Raw genomic sequence first — 25,185 nt, 5'->3', positions numbered from 1 at the left:
TTCTTTTTCTATATTTTCATTTCATTTTACTTATAAAGGCAAAAGCAGTGTTGTCTAAGAAATAATTTACTTATAGGGATACCTCTTTAAACTAAACGGATGTTGTAGATGGTGTTGCGCCGTTGAGGCTTGCATACCATGCTACGTTAGTTTAGCTTGTTTGTTTTTGAAATATACCTATTTTCGAGTGACGATAATTTCAATAACTTATGAAGTGATTGTGTTGCTACAAATATATCTAAAAATGGAAGAAAGAAAAAAATCAGAAGAAAGAAGCTGATGTTAGCCTAAAAAGCATTCTGAAAAGTAAGCGTTTAAAATCCGGACCGCTGGCGCCATCTATTACTGAAATTCTCACCGCATACCAACTGTACAAACCTTACGAAGATGTCACTACTATTCAGCTTAAGCCAAAAAAGAAAAAGAAATGGTGCGGCAAGCGCGCAGGTACAAGGGTCCGAGAACGCAGAGAGCGCCTTGTACTTTAACGGTGATCACAGTATTCCAGTAATCAGTATAGCTCGCATTGACAGTGGAACAAAAAGTCAAAGAATAAGCAATATGAGACATGCTTAGTTACTATAAATTCCTTAGAACCTATACCAACAGTACCAACATTGAAGCCCTACTACCGCGACGAAGCTTCGAACAGCTCAGATAACCCCCCTCCTGTGCTAAAACCTGTCACTCTAAGTGCCAAAATAAATTTCCCAAGCCTAATTCTGTGCAATTCCAGGTCACTGACGAATAAAGTGGACGAGTTAGAACTTGTCTTACGCATCAACTCGACACCATTAGCAATAATTACCGAATGTTGGGATATTACTGAAACAGGCGCTATAAGAGGCTATCGGAACTTCTTCAATACCAGGTGTGACAGAACAGACACACGACGTGGAGGTGGAGTAGGCATCTATTGCCGTGAAGACTTGCCATGCAGACAACTTAATAACCCTTCAGATTCCTGTCATGAAACAATCTGGCTATGGTGCAGACTGAGAGGGTTACCAAGAACTTACTCGTGTATCATTCTAGCTGCAGTATACTATCCCGAAGGTGCTTGCAACAGACGTGAATTAGTGACGTTTCTGCAGCATCAAGTTGACAACTTTCGGAAACAATTCAGTAATCCAGCTTTCATCATAGCTAGAGACCTGGACTTAACCGACAAAAAGTGGATTTCACGTGTGTTGGATCTAAAACAAGTGGTCGATGTTCCCACTCATGAAAGTGGAAGTATACTAGACCTCATACTAACGAATCTTGAGGTATTTTATGAACCACCAGTTTCCCTCGGACCACTCGCTAAGTCAGACCACAACAATCTCTGGTGGAAACCAAAGAGCAGAAATAATATACCGAAACCAAAAACGGTTAAAATAGTTTATAGACCCCTCAGTGAAAGCTCCATCCAAACACTTGGCAGGTGGATCGCTAACTTTGACTTTGATCCAATTTGTGTTATAACAAATATTGATGACATTAACTGCTGATGATGAACACTGTATATGTGTTCAAAATATCCAGTTAAATAAATTTATATCTATTCACTGTCAATAAAAAGGTTTCATCCTATTTTGAACTGTTTTACTTTCGACATCAGAAATTTGTTTATACCCATTTTTTGGCTTTTTTAGGGGTCGGACAAAGATTTCGAGAGGGGGGAGGAGGGTCAAATCTAAGATCAAAATGGTTTTTACATTAAATACTTAATATTCTATCCTATTTGGTTAAGTTATTGTACGTTAAGTATAACATTTTACAGATAATCAAGTCTTTTCCTACTAAGTTAACGTGAAAATTCATTAAACCATCATAATCATCGTCTAAAATCATCACGCTATGCTAAAGGAAACTATGCTAAAAATATGGAATTGAGACGGGAATTAGTATCTTCTAATTATTATGAAAGGTTTTCTAGTAAAAAGTTACTAATTTATTTTCAAAATTTATTAATTTCTGATCTATAAATTCTATTTTGTTGCTACTATATTGATTTTTACATACAGTAGCCTAAGCTTACATAGGGTAAAGTTATAAGTAGAGCTCATGTCTACTCTGCACTGCCTGTATTAACGACAAAATTTGCTCTGTTCGATCTATTTTATTTATTTATTACTAACAAATGAACATTAGACATGACACTTTGAAGCGATAGAAACTATGAGAAAAAAACATTCTGAATATCACTATGAAACAATAATCATCGAATTACATAACCTAACGTTACGTTATGTCATGTTATAAAAAGTCTGTGTGAAGCCAAAAACTATGTAACGTAATGTAAAGTCTTAAATTATGCTAGTGTCAGAGGTAATATGACGTAGTGTGGAAGAACCATAAATGTGAAGCGTAATCTGATCAATTGTGCAGAAATTCCAAAATTAAAAATGCCAAGTGTATATTTTAAAAGTGGCCAGTATGTTAAGGCTATGTTTGATTTGTCTAAAAATAGCGAAAATGGACCAAAAGTAGTTTTTTCTAATATGCTAAGAATACTGAAGGACATTCTATAATAATCATAAAAGAATTTCTTTGATCACACTGCCTTTCTGTCTAGAAATAATTTGTATTACAATTATAATAATAACCTGAGGAAATAGCCACAGAGCCCATGAGCTGGCTTTTTTGGTTAATTCTTCCCCCTTCTGTCATTTCCCCCTTCGCAATTTCTCCAGTAATGTGGCAAAATTCTTCTCGTGACATTAAATAAATGCCTACAAGATTAATACAAAAGGTTCACTTATGCATTCAGTACAACTTAAAGTGTTCAGTACCTATTGTAATTACATTGGTTATACTAAAGCCTCAAGCTAGGAATAGCTATTAGGATTTTAGTTTATTTGAAGAGTTTGTTGTCAGAAATGGTTTATTTTTTAAAATCATCTTAGATGCTCCACTCTGAAAATGTACATTTAGAGGTTTTGAGGTACATTAGGTACATTAGTTAGGTACATTTCCCGTTTAGAGGTACATTAGGAGGTTTTGCTTCTTTGAAAGACAACCCAATACCTGGCATAAGGGTTTGAGCAGCTATTGGACTAAGACCTTATTATTAAACCCTAGATGTCGATGAGACTACACTGGGAAAACTAGGGCAAAATTGGATAGCGAATTTCCATATTTTACAAATGGTTAACGTGTCAAACCGATATTTGATGTTCTTTGAAACGGTAGATATGGACAAAAGTACTTCCTGGTACTTTTACTTGTGGTGGGAATCAGGTATTTCCATCTTGCCCGATATCAAGGATCTTCGAGACCTGATTGAACCATGTAGTGCGGTCTACTGTCAGCTGCTTTGCAAATGGGAACCATTGAGCTGTCCATCTGTTACCAAACTTTCTGAACCCCCTAATAGGTTCAAAGTCTAATTTAACCAGGTTCCACCAGCTTTTCCACTGTCCTCCTTGGTGTCTCTTCCATGAGTTCAGTGGCTCAGCTAGAAGGATTCGGTGAGGCAAGTACTCTGGTGACCTTTGTAAGACATGACCCAACCATTTCAGTCGACGCTCCTTGATCGTGATGGCAACGCATCTCTTGATACCGCAGATTCGTTGAATATTCACGTTTGATATGCGATCATTCAGATTTAACCTGAGAAAGCTACGCAGACAGTTATGCTCAAACAGCTTAAGTTCATTTTCACGTGGTAGCTTAAATGAGCAAATAAACATGAAAATATCCATGGTTTACTCTCGCATCCGTAAAGAAGGATTGTTCGAATCAAAGCCAGGTAGACTCGAACTTCAGTTCTTACACTTATTTTGCGCCAGTTCTTCCACAGCGGCTTTCTATGGGAAGCAAAGACCGTCTGTGCTTTCTGCAAACGCTGTTGAATATCGACGTCAGAAGATCCATCAGTACAAAGCTGGGAGCCAAGGTATGTGAAGCTGTTAACCTTATCCAACTCTACTAGATTTACAGTTAATGAAACAGGATCAGTGTGATTTATTGCAATAAATGTTGTCTTCCCTGTACTGACTATCAAGCCAATGCGATCTGCCCAAGTAACTACCTCATCGAGCATAGTTTGAGCTTTCTCTAGGTCTGAGAGGATTCCGACATCATCAGCGTATTCAAGGTCTCCAAGAGAGAGGTTTTGTCCAATCTGAACCTCTGGATGAGAAGATCACGCATTTTCAAGCCCCCAATCAATACAGTAGGTAAACAGAGTCGGAGACAGGACGCAGCCTTGTTTTACTCCAAGCTCAACCGGCAATTCTTCAGTCTCTTCTGTGTAAACTCGAACTCGGCTCACAGAACCCTAGTAGTGCTTTAAGTAGTTCGATAAATTTCAGAGGTATTCCATCATTTTTAAGAATTTTCCAAATTGTTTGGTGAGTGATCGAATCAAAGGCGACGAGAAATATCAGCATCAGGGGCAAATTATACCTTTCAAACTGCTGGATAATGAGGCGGAGTGCAACAAATATTGTCAGTTAGCCTCTATCAGGACGGAAGCCGGCTTGATTTTCACGAGTTCTTTTCTCTCTTGTCCCTTGAAGCGGTTAAGGAGGATAATCCCGAAAATTTTTACTGCAATGTCATTTAAAGTGATGTCCCCCCACTACCCATTACGAAGTGTTATGGTACGTACATATCATTGACTAATGTAATATGTTAATACAGCAGTTAAGTAATTCTTACTGAAAATAAAATATTTGCTCATTAAATCCATCTATTTTTTGTTAAGTTTTGGCCCCCTTTTTTCCGAATTTAGGGTCTCACTAAAAATACCAACGGGTCTGCCTGATTTAGTCGAAACGAGAGACAAACTAGTCAATGAATAATTCGGTCGTAGTGCCTCATTGACGTCAATTGGCTACATTATTTTATTATGCTGTAGGACTATTTTTCGCCAAAAATTTTCGCTCTTTTTTTAACCAATTTTTCATGGTTCACTTTGAAGACCTTGATCAAGATCTCAAATTCGTTTTCGTCGACGATAATCAAACAGTTCATGGTAACGAACTTTAGTAAGGAGCGACCCGTCTCAATAGTAACCGAAACTCTAAAAAACGAAATTTTTATGACAATAGCTACATCAAAAGAATCGCATTTTGATGCTGATTTTAAATATACAAGTTTCGTTAACTTTAAGTTAGGTTAGATTTACCCATCAAAAGCCATGAGCCTGAGAAAATTTGCCTTATTTTAGAAAATAGGGGGGAACCCCTTAAAAGTCATAGAATCTTAACAAAGATCACACCATCGAATTCAGCATATCAGAGAACCCTACAGTAGAAGTTTCAAGTATCTATCTACAAAAATGTGGAATTTTGCATTTTTTGCCACAAGACAGATCAAGGATGCGTGTTTATTTGTCTGTTTTTTTTATGTTTTTTTTCCAGGGGTGATCGTATCGACCCATTGGCCCCAGAATGTCGTCTGAGGGCTCATTCTAAAGGAAATTAAAAGTTGTAGTGCCCTTTTTAAGTGATCAAAGAAATTAGAGGACACTTAGGCCCCCTCCTACGCTAATTTTCCCCCAAAGTCACGGGATCAAAATTCTGAGATAGCCATTTTATTCAGCATAGTCAAAAAACCTATTAACTATGTAATAGCAGTCCCCGTGGGAGGGGCTGCAGGTTACAAACTTTGACCAGTTTTTACACATAGTAATGGTTATTGGGAAGTGTACAGACGCTTTCAGGGGGATTTTTTGGTTAGGGGGAGGGGGTGAGGGGAGGGGGTTATACGGGGGGATCTTTCCATGGAGGAATTTGTCATGGGGGAAGAAAATTTTCATGAAGGGGGCGCAGGATTGTTTAGCATTTTATTTAAAAGAACAATGAAAAAAAATGAAAAAGTTTTTTCAACTGAAAGTAAGAGCAGCATTAAAGCTTAAATGGAACAGAAATTATTACGTATATACGGGGTTCACCTCCTCCTAATACCTCGCTTTTACGCTAAAGTAGCTTTATTAATTTCAAATATTTATTCTGCGGCCTTTGTGATTCAGGAGTCATTCTTAATGAATTGGGGCAAAATTTAAGCTTTAGTTTAAAGAATGAGGTATTGACGACGTATTGAACCCCCTCATATATGTAATAAAAACATACGAATATAGAAGTTCGTTACGTAAGATAATTCGTATGTTACGTATATTTTTACTAATAAAACGTTCGTAAAAAATTAAAAGTTCTAGTTGCTTTTTTAAATAACCAAAAAATTGGAGGGTAACTATGCCTATTACCCCGCTTTTTTTTCTCAAAAACGTCCAATCGAAACAATGAGAAAGCCATATAGCCATAAAAATAAATTAATTTGCAAATTTCGTTTTAATTATTAATATGCGGAGAGCCAAAATCAAAACTTGCCTTAATTTTAAAACGTTCAGAAATTAAATTTTAAAAAAAAACAAGTTTTTTTAACTGATAATAAGGAGCGATATTAAAACTTAAAACGAACAGAAATTACTCCGTATATAAAAGGGGCTGTTCCATCCTCAACGCCCCGCTCTTTACGCCAAAGTTTTTTACTGTTTTAAAAAGTAGAGTTGAGAGAAAGAGTCAAACTTTAGCGTAAAGAGCTGGGCATTGAGGAGGGAACAGTCTCTTTTATATATGGAGTAATTTCTGTTCGTTTTAAGTTTTAATATCGCTCCTTGCTATCAGTTAAAAACTTAGTTTTTTTTATTTATTAAATTGTTATTTAAAGATAGAAGCAATTTCCTTTGCGGCAGTTTTTTTGGCGCAAAAATAATGCAGGTGTTGGGCAGTAGGATGGTAATAATCACAGTTATTTTGGTAAGGTAAGTTCTGACAGGAGAATGCAATTTGTAAATTTTTCAGGTAGAGTTATTATATTAATTTTTCAGGTATTTCTGATTAAAGGCGAAAAATCTCTCAATTTCTCATAATCTTATTTAAAAAGGAATGTCTTTGAATCCCCGTCTAAAAAAAAGAATATCAATAGTACACGTTATCTTAGCATAAATATGGAGCTCTTTAAACTAGATTTTGCCAGCAGCCAAAATAAATGTGTCAAGAACCTAGCTTTACTTGGTTTCAATTGACAACGCTCAACAGGAGCATGCGCAGCTGCATTGGACTCTGGCGGCTTGGCTCTTCAGTGTGTTGTTAGTACTAGCAGTGGCTCGTCATTTGCACTTGGAGTAAACATCCTTTTCCAGACAAGCTTTCTTTGATATTCTGAACAAAGCAGCAGAACCAGGCGAATAAAACTTTCAGGAATCAGCTAAATTTCAACTTTTAAAAATGTCTGGAAGTTTTATCGACCAAACTACATTATTTTCTTTGATGTATTGAAGAATGTTTGTCCGTAGAGAAGTATGCTCACAATTATTTTCAAATAAAAATTTTCTCTAGATTCCCTGAGAAAATCTTAAAAAATCGAACTTCAAATTGTCTAAAAATTCAATTTCAAAGTCTAAAATTGACATCAAGCAGTGAATTTCTGTTGGCCAAGATTAAGATTCAATAGAATGGGAGTTCAGATGACCAGATATTCGATTATCTTACTTTTTTTTAAAACGCAGAAATGCTTATCTTGAAAAGTGAAATTAAAATTCAACAATTTAACAAAAAGGAAAATAAATTACCCCCAAAAAGTTTTGGCGTGCTGCCATCCCAGCCCATGCTACATATCCAGCTGGAGAATTGAGGATCTTCTCAATATACAGGCAACAGTGTATAAAGATAATTTATTCAATGGAATTTTATATAAACAACCGATAATAAGATAATAATTTATTTATTAATTATTGATAATTTAAATTAAGTAGATAATTTATTAAATTTTGTTTGGGGAATATCATCACAAATGTTACAAAAATGTGTCAAGACTATTTTTTTTTATTTCTGATCTACTTACTTACATGTGCATGCATCAGGGCAGATGTTCCATGGCTAACCGGGTATTTTAAATTCAGATGTTTCCTAGGAATTTGGTTAACCCTATACTTCCCAATACTTTTTGGAGAATACAATTCTCCAGCTACATATCCAACTGGAGAATTGAGGATCTACTCAATGTACAGGCAGCAGTGTATAAAGATAACTTATCCAACGGAATATTTTATATACAACGGATATTAAGATTATAATTTATTTATTAATTATTAATAACTTAAATTAAATAGATAATTTATTAGTTTTTTTTTATTAGGAACATCATCACAAATGCTACAAAAATGTGTCGAGACTATTTTTTTTCTGATCTACTTACTTACTTGTGCATGCATCAGGGCAGGTGTTCCATGGCTCACCTGGTATTTGAAATTCAGATGTTTCCTAGGAATTTAGTTAACCGTATGCTTCCCAAACTGAAGGCTATTATATTCCATTCACGTAATAGTATTCGTTTGTCTTACTTAACTTGTAGTCTTCCCAACTTAATGACAAGCAGAAATGTTGATAAATATGTTTCCAGGCCTTGTTCAAACCTGCCTTTTACACATTCCTTCTCCCTAAGGGAATGTTGAATTTTAAATGATACAATTTAAGCCAAAACTAGCTCAAAATAAACTGGCAAATTAACTGGCTCAAATGAAACTGGCTGAAAACTAATTCAAATTAGGCCAAAAAAACTGGTGTTTGGTCTCAGCTAGCTTTTTGCTGTTATGAGTTGTTAGCACGGAAAAACAGAGAAACTACTATTAAAAAAATCTTGTGACTTAAAAGTTTTGGTCTTTTTACTGGCTTGAAATTAGAGTGAATTTACCTCTTTTTTTTTTACTAGCCTTATATTCCATACTGAAGAACCAATCTGGGAGAACTTTATTTAACTATGTTGGGAAATATCATAAAAAAGATGAATCAGGTTTTCTCTTCAGGAATGGTAGAAATCAAATAACAGGGTGATTGGCTGAGAAAATTTCATCAAGGATATAAAATTAAAGCCCCGATAAAACAACGTTTTGCACCAGTTTCTTGGAAGTTAAGTTTCTTGACTTAATTCACGTTAATAGTGTAAGTAACCCATTCTGGGCGTTACATAATTCCAGACGTGAGTATGATTACTTCGAATTGTGGCTAAAATTGGTTTAGATGCAGATTTCGTTGAAATCTGGCAACCACACTTCAGGAAATTGTACTATTTTACTTCGAAGGGGATGATACTTATTTTTCAAAACGTTATCAAATCAAACAGAGGTGTAATTTGTTATAAAGGTGAAAATAGTGGTAAATAAGGGAATATTGGCGACCTTATTTCTCTGGGTATGTAATGTTTTTAACGCTTCTTTTGTATTTCTATATGAGTCTGAATAGATATTGAAGAAGGCAGAGAGTTTTCTGGCATCAATGTATCGCACGTTAAAAAAGACAATAAATGATAAAAGTAATCGTTATTGAAATAGTAACATTGGAAATAGCGTATCTATCAAGAGTCTTATTTTCATTGCTTCAGAATGTCATGATATTCTTTATCGCCATCTTCAAAATAGCATGAACTACTAACGCTACGGTCCGCTGTTCTGATATCAGAAACCTATCCTGAGTTCGAAGCATCTCTTTACCTTTATGAATTGTCTACATGTTTAAAAAATTGTCTTTTGTTCGGTTGGGTCTTTTATATGTTTTCATAAATCTGTTTTCTGTTTATAGGTTCAAATCAGTTTCTCTTTGAGTAATGTTCAGGGTGAAATTCCAGAATTCATTGCCTTCTTCCTAAGAACGGTCAACGTAGCTTCTTTTAGTGAAGCAAACTTTTCATTCAGCAGCTTTGAAATTGAAAATACGGCCGAATCATCGCAACAGATTATGAACGCCCTGCAAAGCCATTATACGATTGAGGGTCTCCAACAGGTCTATAAAGTTGCCTTGGGTCTAGACATCCTAGGAAACCCGTTAAAGCTTGTTTCAGAGTTTTCAACAGGAGTCATCTCATTCATGTCTGAACCCCTGATGGTAAGCCCTATGCATTGTGGATTGTGGGTTTTTTCTTCTTTTCAAAAAAAGAATAAATTGAAAAAGAACAAGTCTTTGATCAGTTAGAAGGAAAAAGAAGAAAAATGAAGTGAAAACTCCGCTTTTGTACAGCAATGCTTTACTGGTGGTGAGAAATAGAGAATTTACAAAAAAACAAGAACATAAAATAATGTTATATAATATAATATGTTAAGAACATAAGAACTTAAAAAGAAGGAGGAAGCAATCTAAAATAAAAAAAGGATTAAAAAAAACAAACCAATATACAATAGCTATTCCATAAAGAAAACACGGAAGTAGAACCCATGTTATAATGCAAGAAGATACTTCTATAACACACTTCTGTCGACCTATGGTTTATTTTCAAACAGTTCGTGGTAACGAACTGTAGTAAGGAGCGACCCGGCTCAATAGTAAACGAAACTCTAAATAACGGAATTTTGATGCTAAAATATACATCAAAAGAATTGGATTTTCATGCTGATTTTAAATATATAGGTTTCATCAAATTTGGTCTTTGTCATCAAAAGTTACGAGCCTGAGAAAATTTGTCTTGTTTTAGAAAATAGGGGAAAACACCCCCTAAAAGTCACAGAATCTTAACGAAAATCACACCATCGCATTCAGCGTATCAGAGAACTCTATAGAAAAATTTTCAAGCTCCTATCTATAAAAATGTGGAATTTCGTATTTTTTCCCAGAAGACAAATCACGGGTGCGTGTTTATTTGTTTGTTTTTGTTTTTTTTTTCCCAAGGGTCATCGTATCGAGTGGTCCTAGAATGTTGCAAGAGGGCTTATTCTAATGGAAATGAAAAGTTCTAGTGCCCTTTTTAAGTGACCAAAAAAATTGGAGGGCACCTAGGCCCCCTCCCACGCTCATTTTTTCTCCAAAGTCAACAGATAAAAATTTTGAGATTGCCATTTTGTTCCGCATAGTCAAAAACCATAATAACTATGTCTTTGGGAATGACTTACTCCCCCACAGTCCCTGGGGGAGTTACAAATGCAAGTTACAAACTTCGACCAGTGTTTACATATAATAATGGTTATTGGGAAGTGTACTGTCGTTTTCACGGGATTTTTTTTGGTTTTGGGGGTGGGGTTGAGGGGAGGGGGCTATGTGGGAGGATTTTTCCTTGGAGAAATATGTCATGGGGGAACAGAAATTCAATGAAAAGGGCGCAGGATTTTCTAAAATTGCTATAAAAAAAACAATGAAAAAATAAACATGGAAAAGTTTTTTCAATTGAAAGTAAGGAGTAGCATTGAAACTTAAAACGAACAGAGATTATTACGCATATGAGGGATTCTAAAAATACTTTAGCATAAAGATCACATGTGACAACCCATGTGTGGAGAGCCAAAATCAAACATGCATTAATTCAAAAATGTTCAGAAATTACATAAAAAAAACTAGTTTTTCTAACTGAAAGTAAGGAGCGACATTAAAACTTAAAACGAACAGAAATTACTCCGTATATGAAATGGGTTGTCCCCTCCGCAATCCTTCGCTCTTTACGCTAAAGTTTGACTCTTTACCACAATTCTGCTTTTTAAAACAATTAAAAGCTTTAGCATAAAGAGCGAGGGATTGCGGAGGGGACAACCCATTTCATATACGGAGTAATTTCTGTTCGTTTTAAGTTTTAATGTCGCTCCTTACTTTCAGTTAGAAAAACTAGTTTTTTTTTATGTAATCTTTCTTTCTAAAAGCCGAAGACTCCTTATTCTATACATATTTGTTTGATTATTCTTCTTTTCTTCACACACACCAACTGTTTCTCAAGATGTTTTGATTCTGGTATCGTCGTGGTAGGCCAAAAATGTAACCCGATTATATGGTTTTTCCTTCCTTCTTTCAGCTCTCAATAATGCTGCTTATGCTTACTCTTACCATCACTTATACAGCTATGTGACAAGAGTTCTTCTTGGAAATCTTCCAATAATACTTATGCGTTTTTTTTTGAGGTTTCATTCGATTTTTTTGTCAAATATGGTGGTTGCCTTTCGATCTCCGATTTCCTTGCCCCAGTGATTAGCAAATGCAAGAAGCGTTCTTCAACAATTTGATGATCCGACAATCAAATCGGCCACAATATAATTGTAGACGACAGAGATCCCCCCCACCCCAATACTAATGCAATTTTTTGAGGTTTTATTAGATATTTTTGTCAATTATGATTGTTGTCTTTGATCTCCGATTTCCTTGCCCCAATGATTAGCAAATGCAAAAAGCGTGTTTCGATATTTTGATAATCCGACAATCAAATCGACAACAACATAATTTTAGACTCAGAGTATATTTTTGGTTCTTTTTGCCTTAAAAGGGGAGATTTCCAAAAAGATTTCAGAAGAGATAAAGAAGACTAGATTTTTACTGATCCTGTCAAATAACGTTTCTGATTATTTCAAATGTATATTAGCTATTTTACATGCTTATTTCACATATAAAGAATTCAGAACTTATGGTTACAATGCGACTTTGCAACAGCTCCTCTTGAACTTGTTCAGCATCTAACCAATTTATCGAAGTTGGGGCCCATGAATGACAAATTTCTATGTTTGTTTTTTACTTTGACTTACATCCTCTTATACAGGCTTCTGTTTCGTGTCCAAAAACTCAGACAAATACAACAGGGCAGTCCAAACTTTTAATGATCTTTAGGTACTTCTAAAGTAGAGTTTTCTCATGTCGCCTATGTCAAGAGACATAGTCGCCTATTTCTACGTCAAGAGAAAAAGGACTGTAATATCGGTCATGGTAATGGTTTTTTTATGGCACTTGGTATTTACCAAGTGATATACAGCGATCGCAAGTTCTGTTGGTATGTCAGTCTGTCGGTCTGTCTGTCCTGGTTTTGCTAGCTTAGGCACTTCCAGATAAGCTAGGGTGATGAAATTTGGCAGGCGTATCAGGGACCAGATCAGATTAAATTAGAAATAGTCGTTTCTCCGATTCGACCATCTGGGGGTGAGTGGGGGGACGGTTAATTCGAAAAATTAGGAAAAAATGAGGTATCTTTAACTTACGAACGGGTGATCGGATCTTAATGAAATTTGATATTTAGAAGAATATTGTGCCTCAGAGTTCTTATTTTAAATCCCGACCGGATCCGGTGACATTGGGGGGAGTTGGAGGGGGAAACCTAAAATATCAGAAAACGCTTAAAGTGGAGGGATCGGGATGAAACTTGGTGGAAAAAATTAGCACAAATCCTAGATACGTGATTGAAATAACTGGAACGGATCCGTTCTCTTTGGGGGAGTTGGGGGAGAGTTAATTCTGAAAAATTAGTAAAAATGAGGTATTTTTTAAATTACGAAGGAGTGATTGGATCTTGATAAAATTGCATATTTAGAAGGATCTCGTAACTCAAACGTCTTTTTTTTAATCCCGACCGGATCCAGTGTCATTGGGGGGAGTTGGGGGGCGAAAATCTTGGAAAACGCTTAGAGTGGAGGGATCAGGATAAAATTTGGTGGGAAGAATAAGCATAAATACAAGATACGTGACTGACATAACTCGACCGGATCTGTGCTCTTTGAGGGAATTTGGGTGGGGGGTTGTTAGTTCGGAAAAATCAGAAAAAATGAGGTATTTTTAACTTACGAACGGGAGACCAGATATTAATTAAATTTGATATTTAGTAGGATCTTGTCCTTCAGAGCTCTTATTTTGAATCTCGACCAGATCCGGTGACATTGGGGGGAGTTGTATGAGGAAACCGAAAATCTTGGAAAACGTGAAAATTGAGGTATCTTTATCTTACGAATGGGTGATCAGATCTTAATGAAACTTGATATATAGAAAGATCTCATGTCGCAAATGCTCCATTTTCAATTCGAATCGGATCCGAGGAGATAGGGGGTTGGAGGGGGGAAACAGAAATCTTGGAAACCGGAAAACTTGGAGAACGCTTAGAGTGGAGACATCGGGATAAAACTCGATGGGAAGAATAAGCACAAGTTTTAGATACGTGATTGAGGTAATTGGAACGGATCCGCTTTCTTTGGGGGAGCTGGGGGGGGGGGGATTTCCAGTGCTTTAGCGAGTTCGGTGCTTTTGTACGTGCTAGGACGATTAAAATTGGTAGACATGTCAGGGACCTGCACAAATTGGCTTTATAACAGTCGTTTCCCCGATTCGACCATCTGGGGGCTGGAGGGAGGGGAAAAATTGAAAAAATGAGGTATTTTTAACTTACGAATAGGTGATCGAATCTTAATGAAATTTCATATTTAGAAGGAGCTCGTGTCTCAGAGCTCTTATTTTAAATCCCAACCGGCATTAAGCCTCTGATTTTCCTCTTAAATCAATCCATTGATTCTTAGAATTTTGCTAGAGCTCATACGATATTAGCTCTTAGCTCTTGGCTCTTCCGACCTCATCACAAGTGCCATATGAGCTCTGGTTACCAGTATCAACAGCTTGGTATTTTTTGTTTTAAATAACTACCCTTGGGGTATATTCTATAACGCATGCGAAGCACTCTCTTATATCATTGCAATGCAAGGTATTTCAAAAGTTACATATTTGCATAAGGACTTGCTGACGCCCTGTTGCTTTAGTTGTGTAAACCCTACATTATTTGAATTTTAGGCTGCTAATACCCAGATTTTTTACGTTCAAATAGAGTTGAGAAGGACATTGGAATTAATACCGTTTTACGTTTGTGATAGTGTTTTAATATTAATAAAATGACTGATTGATAGAATATCCTTCAATCATAAAAAACACATTTTGGCCTCCTGAAAAGGTTTTTTGAGTCAATGCTGCATCGATCTGGAAGGCCCTATTTGGTTATAATATTTTTTCTTGACAATACTACAATTGTTACAATTGTCAATATCAAATAGACAACACTACTTATTGTTGCTGTCGTGCCTAAAGACTAAACCTGACATTTTCATACTTCTAAGATAATTGTCAATAATGTTTTGTAGGTTATCCTTTTAAGTGGGGGAAGGCATGGTAATTTAGACCACGAAAATAATATTTGCTAAACCCATGTTGACCTGTTGATGCTCCCTTTGAGAACTGCTTACTTTCTCACAAGTATGAAAAGGTCATTTAGGACATTTAGGTGTGATGGCGAGGATATTTCTCCCTTTTCTTTAAGAGTAGTTGTTAACTTTTCTTTCTGTAATAACAATGTTAATATTGACTGAGCAAAGGCTGGAATAAACCATCCTCCTCCTCCTCTATCATCAATCCAAACTTTTTGAGCCATTAGCCACCTTTTCGAATCTTCGTCCATTTTGCAAGGCTCAAACTCTGTTCACTTGTATTATATCCTCCGCACTGGGCACTGCGCCTGAGCCTGTCCGTACTGAGCCTGTGGTTCAAGCCTCCCTCATTGGCTGCTAGTGCACTCTCCTCTGTATTGTGTATACCTTTTGTGAAGGATTATGAACAGTATATGAAATTCTTCCGAACTAATTCTATTATTTTGGATTTTGTGTGTCTTCTAGACCACTCAACTTTTATCAGTTGTTTTCTTAATTTAAAAAAAATTGTGACTGGATGGGTTGCGAATCATCCAATCACAGATACAACCCAGCCCATAAGTCAGTGCAAGATGGAAGTTATAAACATTACTGATTTCTGAATTGCTAAACTGCGGACTGTTAATCTGGGTCTCCGAGATCCGTTGATTTTTTAATTTAAAAAAAGGGAATAGTTGTGGGAAAAGTCAAAGTCATGGCCAATTGTAGAAAATAGCCAAGACAGATTGTTGAATTAAGGGGGCAGTTTAGTTTAAGAACAGGAGTGTAATTTGACAAAATTTGTATAGTTTACATCGTAGATATAGCAGCAACTCTATATTAGCCTTTATTTGAAACCATTCATAGCATAAAAAAAAGAAATAAGAAAAACGAATAAATATAAGAAAGAAATAGCTACTCTCTCCTTTCGGTATGACTTATTTTTACTGAAGATAACTAATTCAAAGTATGAACAGGTAAAACAAATCAGCAAATCTGCAAAAATCATTAAACACTGTATCAACAACGTCCAGGTTGAGTAAATGAATTTGTAAAAATTCACAATCTATAAAGATATATGTATGAAGACTCTAAAGATGCAATGTTTTGTATCTGACAAAAATATAAGCAACTTGGAAGTATATCCTTGTTTGTGTCCATAAACAGTTTATCCGCAAAAAGTTGGTCTTCAGCTTGTTGTAAACATCGTCTCTGTTTAGTCACTAACCACCCTATTTTTGTGGGTCAGGGTAAAAACTATAACATTGGTCACTACTGGAAATAATCAAGGATAATTTCATGGATCGGTCTGAACACTCGAGACCCCCTCAAAAGTAAAAGAAAAGAGTGCGCAGAGAACTGTGGGAGTGTATGAGACTTTAGATCCTAAATGCAGCCTGCAAAAACATTCTGACCCATTTAGATTGCTCTTTGGATTGCTATATATATATATATATATATATATATATATATATATATATATATATATATATATATATATATATATATATATATATATATATATATATATAATATTTTCTTTTAAAAAAAAAATCTAACAATGTCTCCACAGTTTCTGAAAACACTTGGTAGACTCAAGGAAGCCATTATAGAATAGACCATATTTATACTCATTCAATTTTAAAGGAAAACATTGATGACTTGTGCAATGCTTTAAAAATATATGGGGCTAAATTAGGGTAATATAGTACAATCTGAAGAATGAAGAAGAAAACTGTGCAATTCTAAAATCTCAATTTAGTCGTTTAATTGTTATAAACTCTTTATAATTGAAATCGCATTTAGTTTTGTATCAGGATAAAATAAGATGCATCGAAAGTACGTGTATTTTTTTGGGGGGGAGGGGTCACCCACTACAGCCACCATCTCTGATGAATATTTATGTAGTAGAAGAATCAAACGACATGTTTTAATAATTTTTTTTCCTAGGGTGCTTTTAAAGGTTCTGACGAATTCGCTGAAGGAATCATTACCGGTACTAGAAGTCTTTTCCGAGGGACGGTTGGAGGGGTTGCATCGGCTGTCGGAAAAGTAGCTGGTGTCATAGGTAAGACGTCAATAATCAATCATGTTTCCAATCGAGACATGATCGATCACTTTTTTCCAACGCTGCAGCTCATTAATCTATATCGATATGCCTCGTATTTATTTTTCTTATGCTCTACCCTCACTTGAACACACTTGTTATATTCTCTTTCAATCTCTCACCAAGAATCAGACATCTAAAATTAAGGACAGTAAAAAGTAGCTCTAAAAAATTTTCTTGGTTCTACCTTTAATACTTATGAAGATGGTCCTAACTAGCTTTATTTGACTGTCTTGAAAATGGGACAACATAAACGTAACGTAGAGTTTGTACTAAAATGCTTGCAGTCCGACTTATAGTGCCATATTCTTCCTCTCTATTAAATAAAAAAAAGTTTTTTCAACTGAAAGGAAGGACCAGTATTAAAACTTAAAACGAACAGAAATTATTAGGTCTATGAAGGGGGTTACCCCCTCTTCAACGCCTTGCTCTTCATGCTAAAGTTTTTTGTCAAAAAACTTTAAATTCAACATGGAAATAGCAAACAATATATTATCATAAGTTCTTCTAACACCACATTAGCTAAACATTATGTAAGAAAAGTAAACGCAGAAAGAATTTATTGATTTTTTGTTTTTTTTTTAGGCTTGTCTTTTTACTTTACAGTCTATTCTATATTAGAAAAATAAATTACACAAAAATAGAAAATTTATATACACAGGAGATATGTTTATTGTATTCTATTATGTAGATTATTATGTAAATTATGTAGATTGTATTCCATGCTATCTTCTATTTCTTTTTTCTTTTGCACTATGAATGGTTGAATAGAAATTTTGGTCGAAATATACATTATATTTTGGTTCTTGGTTCTCATTGGCTTAAAATTAGTCCTTGTGTTTTTGTTCTTATATTTTTTTTTCTGAAGGGAAGATATTTTAAAACTTGCATCCTTAAAACGGCAGTATTTTGCCCTTTTGATAAGTAAAAAGTGCCCTTTGATAAGTGTCGAATAATTAATTTGGAATATATTTGGGGTTAAAAACGCAATGGCTTTAGATAGGTGGTCCCCCCTTAAAAATCTACTTTGTACACTGGTTTCTGAAGGGAAGATATTTGAAAACTTGCATCCTTAAAACGGCAGTAACTTGCCTTTTTGATAAGTAAAAATAAAGAGTACTTAAGAATGAGTACTTCTTGAGGGTTCACCTTTCAATAATATTTTGTGGAACATGAAAAATGTCGAATAATTAATTTAGAATATATTTGGGGTTAAAAACGCACTGGCTTCAGATGGGTAGTTTCCCCTTAAAAATCTACTTTGTACACTGGTTTCTGAAGGGAAGATATTTGAAAACTTGCATCCTTAAAACGGCAGTAACTTGCCTTTTTGATAAGTAAAAATGAAGAGTACTTAAGAATGAGTACTTCTTGAGGGTTCACCTTTCAATAATATTTTGTTGAACATAAAAAATGTCGAATAATTAATTTGGAATATATTTGGGGTTAAAAACGCAATGGCTTTAGATAGGTGGTCCCCCCTTAAAAATCTACTTTGTACACTGGTTTCTGAAGGGAAGATATTTGAAAACTTGCATCCTTAAAACGGCAGTAACTTGCCTTTTTGATAAGTAAAAATAAAGAGTACTTAAGAATGAGTACTTCTTGAGGGTTCACCTTTCAATAATATTTTGTGGAACATGAAAAATGTCGAATAATTAATTTAGAATATATTTGGGGTTAAAAACGCACTGGCTTCAGATAGGTAGTCCCCCCTTAAAAATCTACTTTGTACACTGGTTTCTGAAGGGAAGATATTTGAAAACTTGCATCCTTAAAACGGCAGTAACTTGCCTTTTTGATAAGTAAAAATGAAGAGTACTTAAGAATGAGTACTTCTTGAGGGTTCACCTTTCAATAATATTTTGTTGAACATAAAAAATGTCGAATAATTAATTTGGAATATATTTGGGGTTAAAAACGCAATGGCTTTAGATAGGTGGTCCCCCCTTAAAAATCTACTTTGTACACTGGTTTCTGAAGGGAAGATATTTGAAAACTTGCATCCTTAAAACGGCAGTAACTTGCCTTTTTGATAAGTAAAAATAAAGAGTACTTAAGAATGAGTACTTCTTGAGGGTTCACCTTTCAATAATATTTTGTGGAACATGAAAAATGTCGAATAATTAATTTAGAATATATTTGGGGTTAAAAACGCACTGGCTTCAGATAGGTAGTCCCCCCTTAAAAATCTACTTTGTACACTGGTTTCTGAAGGGAAGATATTTGAAAACTTGCATCCTTAAAACGGCAGTAACTTGCCTTTTTGATAAGTAAAAATGAAGAGTACTTAAGAATGAGTACTTCTTGAGGGTTCACCTTTCAATAATATTTTGTTGAACATAAAAAATGTCGAATAATTAATTTGGAATATATTTGGGGTTAAAAACGCAATGGCTTTAGATAGGTGGTCCCCCCTTAAAAATCTATTATATGCACTGGTTTTCACAGAAGGAAATGCGTTATGGGGGTGTCCAAACTTCAAGAGACACCAAAAACAGACGAATTATATGGTAAAAATTATAATTTTTTTCAGAAATTACGAAATTATACGAACGCTGCGAGATTTTAAAGAAAAACACTGGCCAATTTTTTTACGTATTGGCTCTGCCCAAGAAATGTCTGTTTGTATTTACCATCTACTTATGGTAGCTTTTACGGATTTCTCACGCTTTTACGCCCTTTTCTCACGCTTTTGTGTTGCAGGCAGTGGTGCAACTGCCATGACATTGGATCGCCGTCGTCAACAGGAAAGACGAGAGCAAAAATTATCAAGAAACGCTGGACAAACAGGCTTGCCCGCTATGGCTGGTAATTTTGGCAATTTTTTTGAAAGTGTGTCAGGAGGTATAACTGGAGTCGTGACTCAACCTGTGACCGGTGCAAGAAAAGAAGGTGCACTAGGGTTTTTCAAAGGGGTTGGAAAAGGTATGGCTGGTCTTGTGGCACGACCTATTGCGGCAGTGGCGGATTTAGCTGCAGACACTTTGAAAACTGTAGAAACGTAAGTAGAAAAGAAATAAATTGTTTTTTTAATGTAAAAAAGCGATAAATCGAAGCTTGAATATTTCATATATAAGCGATTCATAGAATTTGTCTGGGTACCATTTTAACTCAACATCAAAAGATCCAGCGCCATTTAACTTTACCCATTCTAACTCAATCGTGGTGTATCCTAATCTCTGTCAAGTCTACCCACATTCCGAAAATTCAAACCAGTTTATTTCAATCCCATTCAACTCAATACCATTCAACCTTGTTCAGCTCCAACCCATTTAGCTCAACCGCATTAAAATCAATTCTTTATAGATCATCATTTACAATTCAACTCATCCCTGACTGATGTAACTCAACTTTCATTTTAATCAATCCCAATTAACTCATGAAAATATTGAGCAATAAATCTTTTGTTTTATCGAAATAGGTTTGACTTAAACCAAAGTGTTCATTTATTATTATAGATTATTGTATAATTGTTCATTATTTAATGCTGCTTTCAGAGGCATTTAACTCAACCTGGGTTTATTCAGCCTTGATTTAGCCCTTCAACTCATCCCCGTGGGCATCAATAACTGTTCATGCCTGCGTAAATTTCACAATGTGCAATCAGTACTCGACGATTAAGAAATGCTTTTCCAGAATGTTTGAAATTGGAAACTTGGTTTCTAGTTTGTTTTTTTTTATCTAGCATTATATTCCCTCAAGCACCAAGGATATTGATAATATGGTACCAAGGAAGGTGGCCTAGTGGGAATTAACATAGCTGTACGTCTTTAAAAGTTGGGAAAATCGGTGGTTTTAGCTGTTCACAGGCTCACCGTATTCTCTCGAGCTATAAGAAAGATTCAATCAAAACCAAAGATCCACTTATTATTTAACATGAGATATCTCTAGGACATTTGGTAATGTTGTTTATTAAAATGTCCAATATTGTCTTGCTTCACCCGAGTTAATAAATCACTCCTGACAGCTTTGAGGTCTTAGTATTTCGGTTCTTAAGTTCGGATAAGTAGATAGCGGAGTTTTTGAACCTCATTCTTGTTTGGGAAGGAGTTCTGCAAGGTGCTATTTTGCCTTTCGGTGTATTTAAGTTTAATGGCTGTTACCTTTTCAAGCTTTGGTGTTTCATGGTAAAGTTGGTGCAATACATTTTAAATACTCTCAATGCTTAAGTCGCATCTGAGTTCAGTCGGTATGTTATTTAACCCTTATAAATACGAGTTTATTTGTTTTAATAGCTTTACCAAGTGGTTGCTTAGGATCTGTATAATGTTTCTCTTCCTTGCTCCACTTCGAAGAATTTGCTGGGAATTTCGTTTGGTTATTCTCTATCTTCTATATGTTCTATATGTTTGAACCTGATAAATTATAGTCAAGAGCCTAAATGTAGCTTTTGGGAAAATTTTGCCAAATAGAAGAAGATGTAATCGAAAGGGTTTTTGTTGTTTGTTCTACATTTTTAGTTCCTTTAGTTCCCCAGTTATTTTTAATTTTTTTTTTTTTTTTTATTTATCGCTGATAAAGGAATTTATGCCTCCTGATTAGGCTAACCGAGCTTTTGTTACCATGAATGAATTTTTCTTAATAATAATTTTGTTTTTACTCCCACTTTTTCATTTATTTGAAAATCCGGATTTTTTATTTAGGGGGGGGGGATGGCAACGGCTTTCTGAATTTATATGCATTTTTGTTGATAAAAATAACTTTTTTTGATGGAATTGTAGTATGATCATTATTGTCCAGGTTTTAATTTTCTTTAAAATGTACTTCTTTTTTCTTTAAGTGCCACTGGAAGCACTGTCAAAATGAAAAGACGACGCCTCACCCGTTATATACCAGTCCAGGGACCCGAACCTTACGTACAATGGAAAGCCGAAGGAGCAGGAATTCTTAAGGTATGTTGTACTCATTGAAATCTAAGCCAACTTAACTCAATTTGGATTTATCTCTTATTACTTTTTTTTGCCAAAATGTTACTTCTGTCTTGACCCTTTTTTTTCTACGAATTTTCTTTTTCGTTTTGAACATTCTGCTTTTAACCCTCAATTTTTTAACCCTTTCAATTTTGTGAAAGGATTCCACTTTAAGGTGGTGAATTGATTAAATAATCAAATATTCATAAATTATATAAATAAATCAATATTTATATATATATAAAATAATAAAATAATTATATAAAATATATAATTGTATAATATAATTATATAAATTATTTACTATATATATTATATAATTATATGACATATATTATATATATATATATATATATATATATATATATATATATATATATATATATATATATATATATATATATATATATATATATATATATATATATATATATATATATATATATATATATATTATATAATTATAATTATATAATTATATATTATATGATTATATAAAATAATCAATTATTTTTGATAGTCATATATCTAGAGCAGCTGTTTGAAGTTGGGAGAGGCGTAGGAATACGAGAAGAAGTCCCCCTTGCGATATTTAAGTGTTTTCCTGCTAGTTCACTTTGTTTGCCTTCGGAGCTATGCAAGCGGGAGATAGAGCGTATGCTCAGTTTCGATACTACAAACTTTGGCCGTGTAAAGTACGCGAGTGATACGTGTCAGGACGGTGGCTGTAATTATGAGGTTACCTGTTATGGCAGTGATGAAGTTAAGATCGTGACGTCGGAGAATATTTGGCGTTACTTAACAATGCATGCTGACGTTTTAAAGGATGGGCGAAAAAATGTTCAAAGGGCTATGAAGCTGTGCATGGAGGATTCGGATGGTCTACCTGATGATCTATTGAACTCAGTTTTGTCACTGCAAAGCGATCTGTTGACTTTGCTAGAAGGAATAGAAGATGAGATCAGAAAACAGGTAGATAATGAGTTTGCGAAGTTAGACACCGTGTCTCCAAAGCAGTTTAGAAATGAATTTTTGGACACTATAACACAGGCTGTGTATAAAGCCATAGAGCTGCAGTTCCAGTCTAAATTCGATGAAACTGAGAAATGTCTTAATGATTTGAAGTGCAAAATTGCCCAGAATGGTGCTAAAATTCAAAAATTAGAAACTAAACTTGATGATATTATCCAGACTTCTCTTCTTAACAAGATCATTGTTTCTGGAATTGAAACGACCGCTCGGGACCTACCTACTCTAGGCGAAAAAGTCTTAGATCGTCTGAATGCACATATGGGACTCCATCTTAAAAATACTATGGTCAAGACTGTAAGGCGTTTAGGTTCTTTTGACCAGTCTCAGGTGCCAATTGAGCTTACCTTTGTATCTGAAGTGACATCTGTCGAAATCCTGTGTAATCGAAAAAAGCTCAAAGGTTTGCTTATTTTTGTCAACGAGGCCCTCACCAAAGAAAGGCAGGAAGTTTTCAAACTAGCGTGCAACAAATTCGACAAGAAGAACGTGTGGACCATGAGAGGAGTTATTTATGTGAAAAGCGGCCCGAAAAATATTCCGTGTAAATCGATTAGTGATGTAGTTGAAATCCATGATTTCGCTAATGAGCCGTCGATAGCATAAATAAATGGTGGTTTCTTGTTTTCCTTGTGACTGTGTAATATGAACCGCTTCCAGACTTTTTTGGATTCTCGTTTAAAATTGGATGCGATTTTGAATACGTCTATTGGTGGTGATAAAGATGTGCCGTATGCTAAAAATTTACCCGACTGTGATTTTTCTTCAGAAGGCACTTTAGAGTGTGAGCCCGACAGATGTAAATTCCCGGTCACTGTGCTTCATGTTAATGTTCAAGGTTTACAAAGTGCGTATAATGAGCTCAAGTTTTTGCTATCATCTAGTCCAAAAGATATTATGGCCATATGTGAAACGTTTTCGTCTAGTTCTTCACCTATGTCTATGTTCGAAGTTCCTATGATGAAAAGTGTATCTCGCAGTAGGAAATTGAATGCACGAGGTGGACAGAGGATCTGTATTCGCCAGGATTGGTCTTTTAGTGTAATAGAGGATATATCAATTTGGGAAGAGGGTTAATGTGAAACGTTATTTGTGGAAATTAACCCCACGAGTGGTGATTCGTTTATATTTGGTTCAGTATATAGACCTCCATCGAGTAACCCAAAAAAAATTTTTGAGGTTTTGGAGTCGGTTCTTTTAAAACTCAGCGAGTCAAAGAAACCAGTTTTTGTATCGGGGGACTTTAATTTTGATTTTCTGATTTTAGATCTAAGTACTCGTAAGGAATTTTTGAATATTATGCTGTGTGTTGGTTTTCTTCCCAGCGTTTCTCTCCCAACTAGGGTTACAAATACTACAGCTACACTGATTGATAACATATTTTTTCTGTTAATTCAGTTAACGCATTGAAATCCTCTGTAATTTTGTCTCATATGTCAGACCATTTCCCGGTGAGTGTTCTTCTAGATTTAGGGAGAGTTTATACTCGTTCTTGGGACGCTAGAGATGATACTTCACATAAAGGATTTGGGTGGATTGATTTGAAGCTACTACGTGAACTAATTAATAGTAACGATTGGAGTCTAGTTTATGGTTCAAATGATGTTAATGCTGCATTTTCTAAATTTATTTCTGATATGATACGGCTTAGAGAGGAGGCTACTGCAACTAAGTTTATACATGGGAAATATTCAAAAAATTTGATCCTTGGATTATCGAAGGAATTCTGATTTCAATTAAGAATAAGAATATGAAATTTAAGAGGTATTTAAAAAATCCAAGTGATGCCTCTTTTGAAGAATATAGAGCATATAGAAATAAGTTAAATTCGATTGTTAGATATGCAAAGAGAACATATTATAAAGATAAGTTTATTCAGTATAAGTCAGATATGAAAAAAATTTGGCAATTGATTAATGAAAGAATTCGACCTAGCCATAAATCTAAATCTAGCGTTGATTGCCTAGAAGTTGATGGAAGGAAGGTAACTGACCGTAAAGAAATTTTGAATATATTGGGAGACTATTTTAGTTCAGTAGGAAAAAAGCTTACATCGGATTTTTTTTTCTCCATTATTAAACGTCCGTACCGTACAATTACTAGTGATCCTTCAAATTATAGAGGTATATCACTTTTATCAGTGCTTAGTAAACTTTTGGAAAAGATAGCGAACTATCAGCTCCATAATTATTTAATTGGCAAAAATATTTTTCATCCTTCTCAGTTTGGTTTCACTAAAGGAAAATCAACGG

At 35.0% G+C, this 25,185-nt stretch overlaps 1 protein-coding gene across 1 annotated transcript in view; it reads left to right on the top strand.

Moving 5' to 3' along the window:
* The window catches only part of LOC136035017 (intermembrane lipid transfer protein VPS13C-like), a 48,180-nt gene that overhangs the window by 13,976 nt on the left and 9,019 nt on the right, over positions 1 to 25,185 (top strand). The window contains exons 5-8 of the mRNA XM_065716600.1: positions 9,573 to 9,875; positions 16,835 to 16,952; positions 19,698 to 19,995; positions 21,775 to 21,886. Coding sequence (XP_065572672.1) covers positions 9,573 to 9,875; positions 16,835 to 16,952; positions 19,698 to 19,995; positions 21,775 to 21,886 — 831 coding nt within the window. The remainder of the gene's footprint in view (positions 1 to 9,572; positions 9,876 to 16,834; positions 16,953 to 19,697; positions 19,996 to 21,774; positions 21,887 to 25,185) is intronic.

Source organism: Artemia franciscana, chromosome 13, assembly GCF_032884065.1.
Source record: "Artemia franciscana chromosome 13, ASM3288406v1, whole genome shotgun sequence".
NCBI lineage: Eukaryota > Metazoa > Arthropoda > Branchiopoda > Anostraca > Artemiidae > Artemia > Artemia franciscana.
The sequence above is the reverse complement of the archived record's forward strand: the minus strand, read 5'-3'. Positions and strand labels throughout refer to the sequence as shown.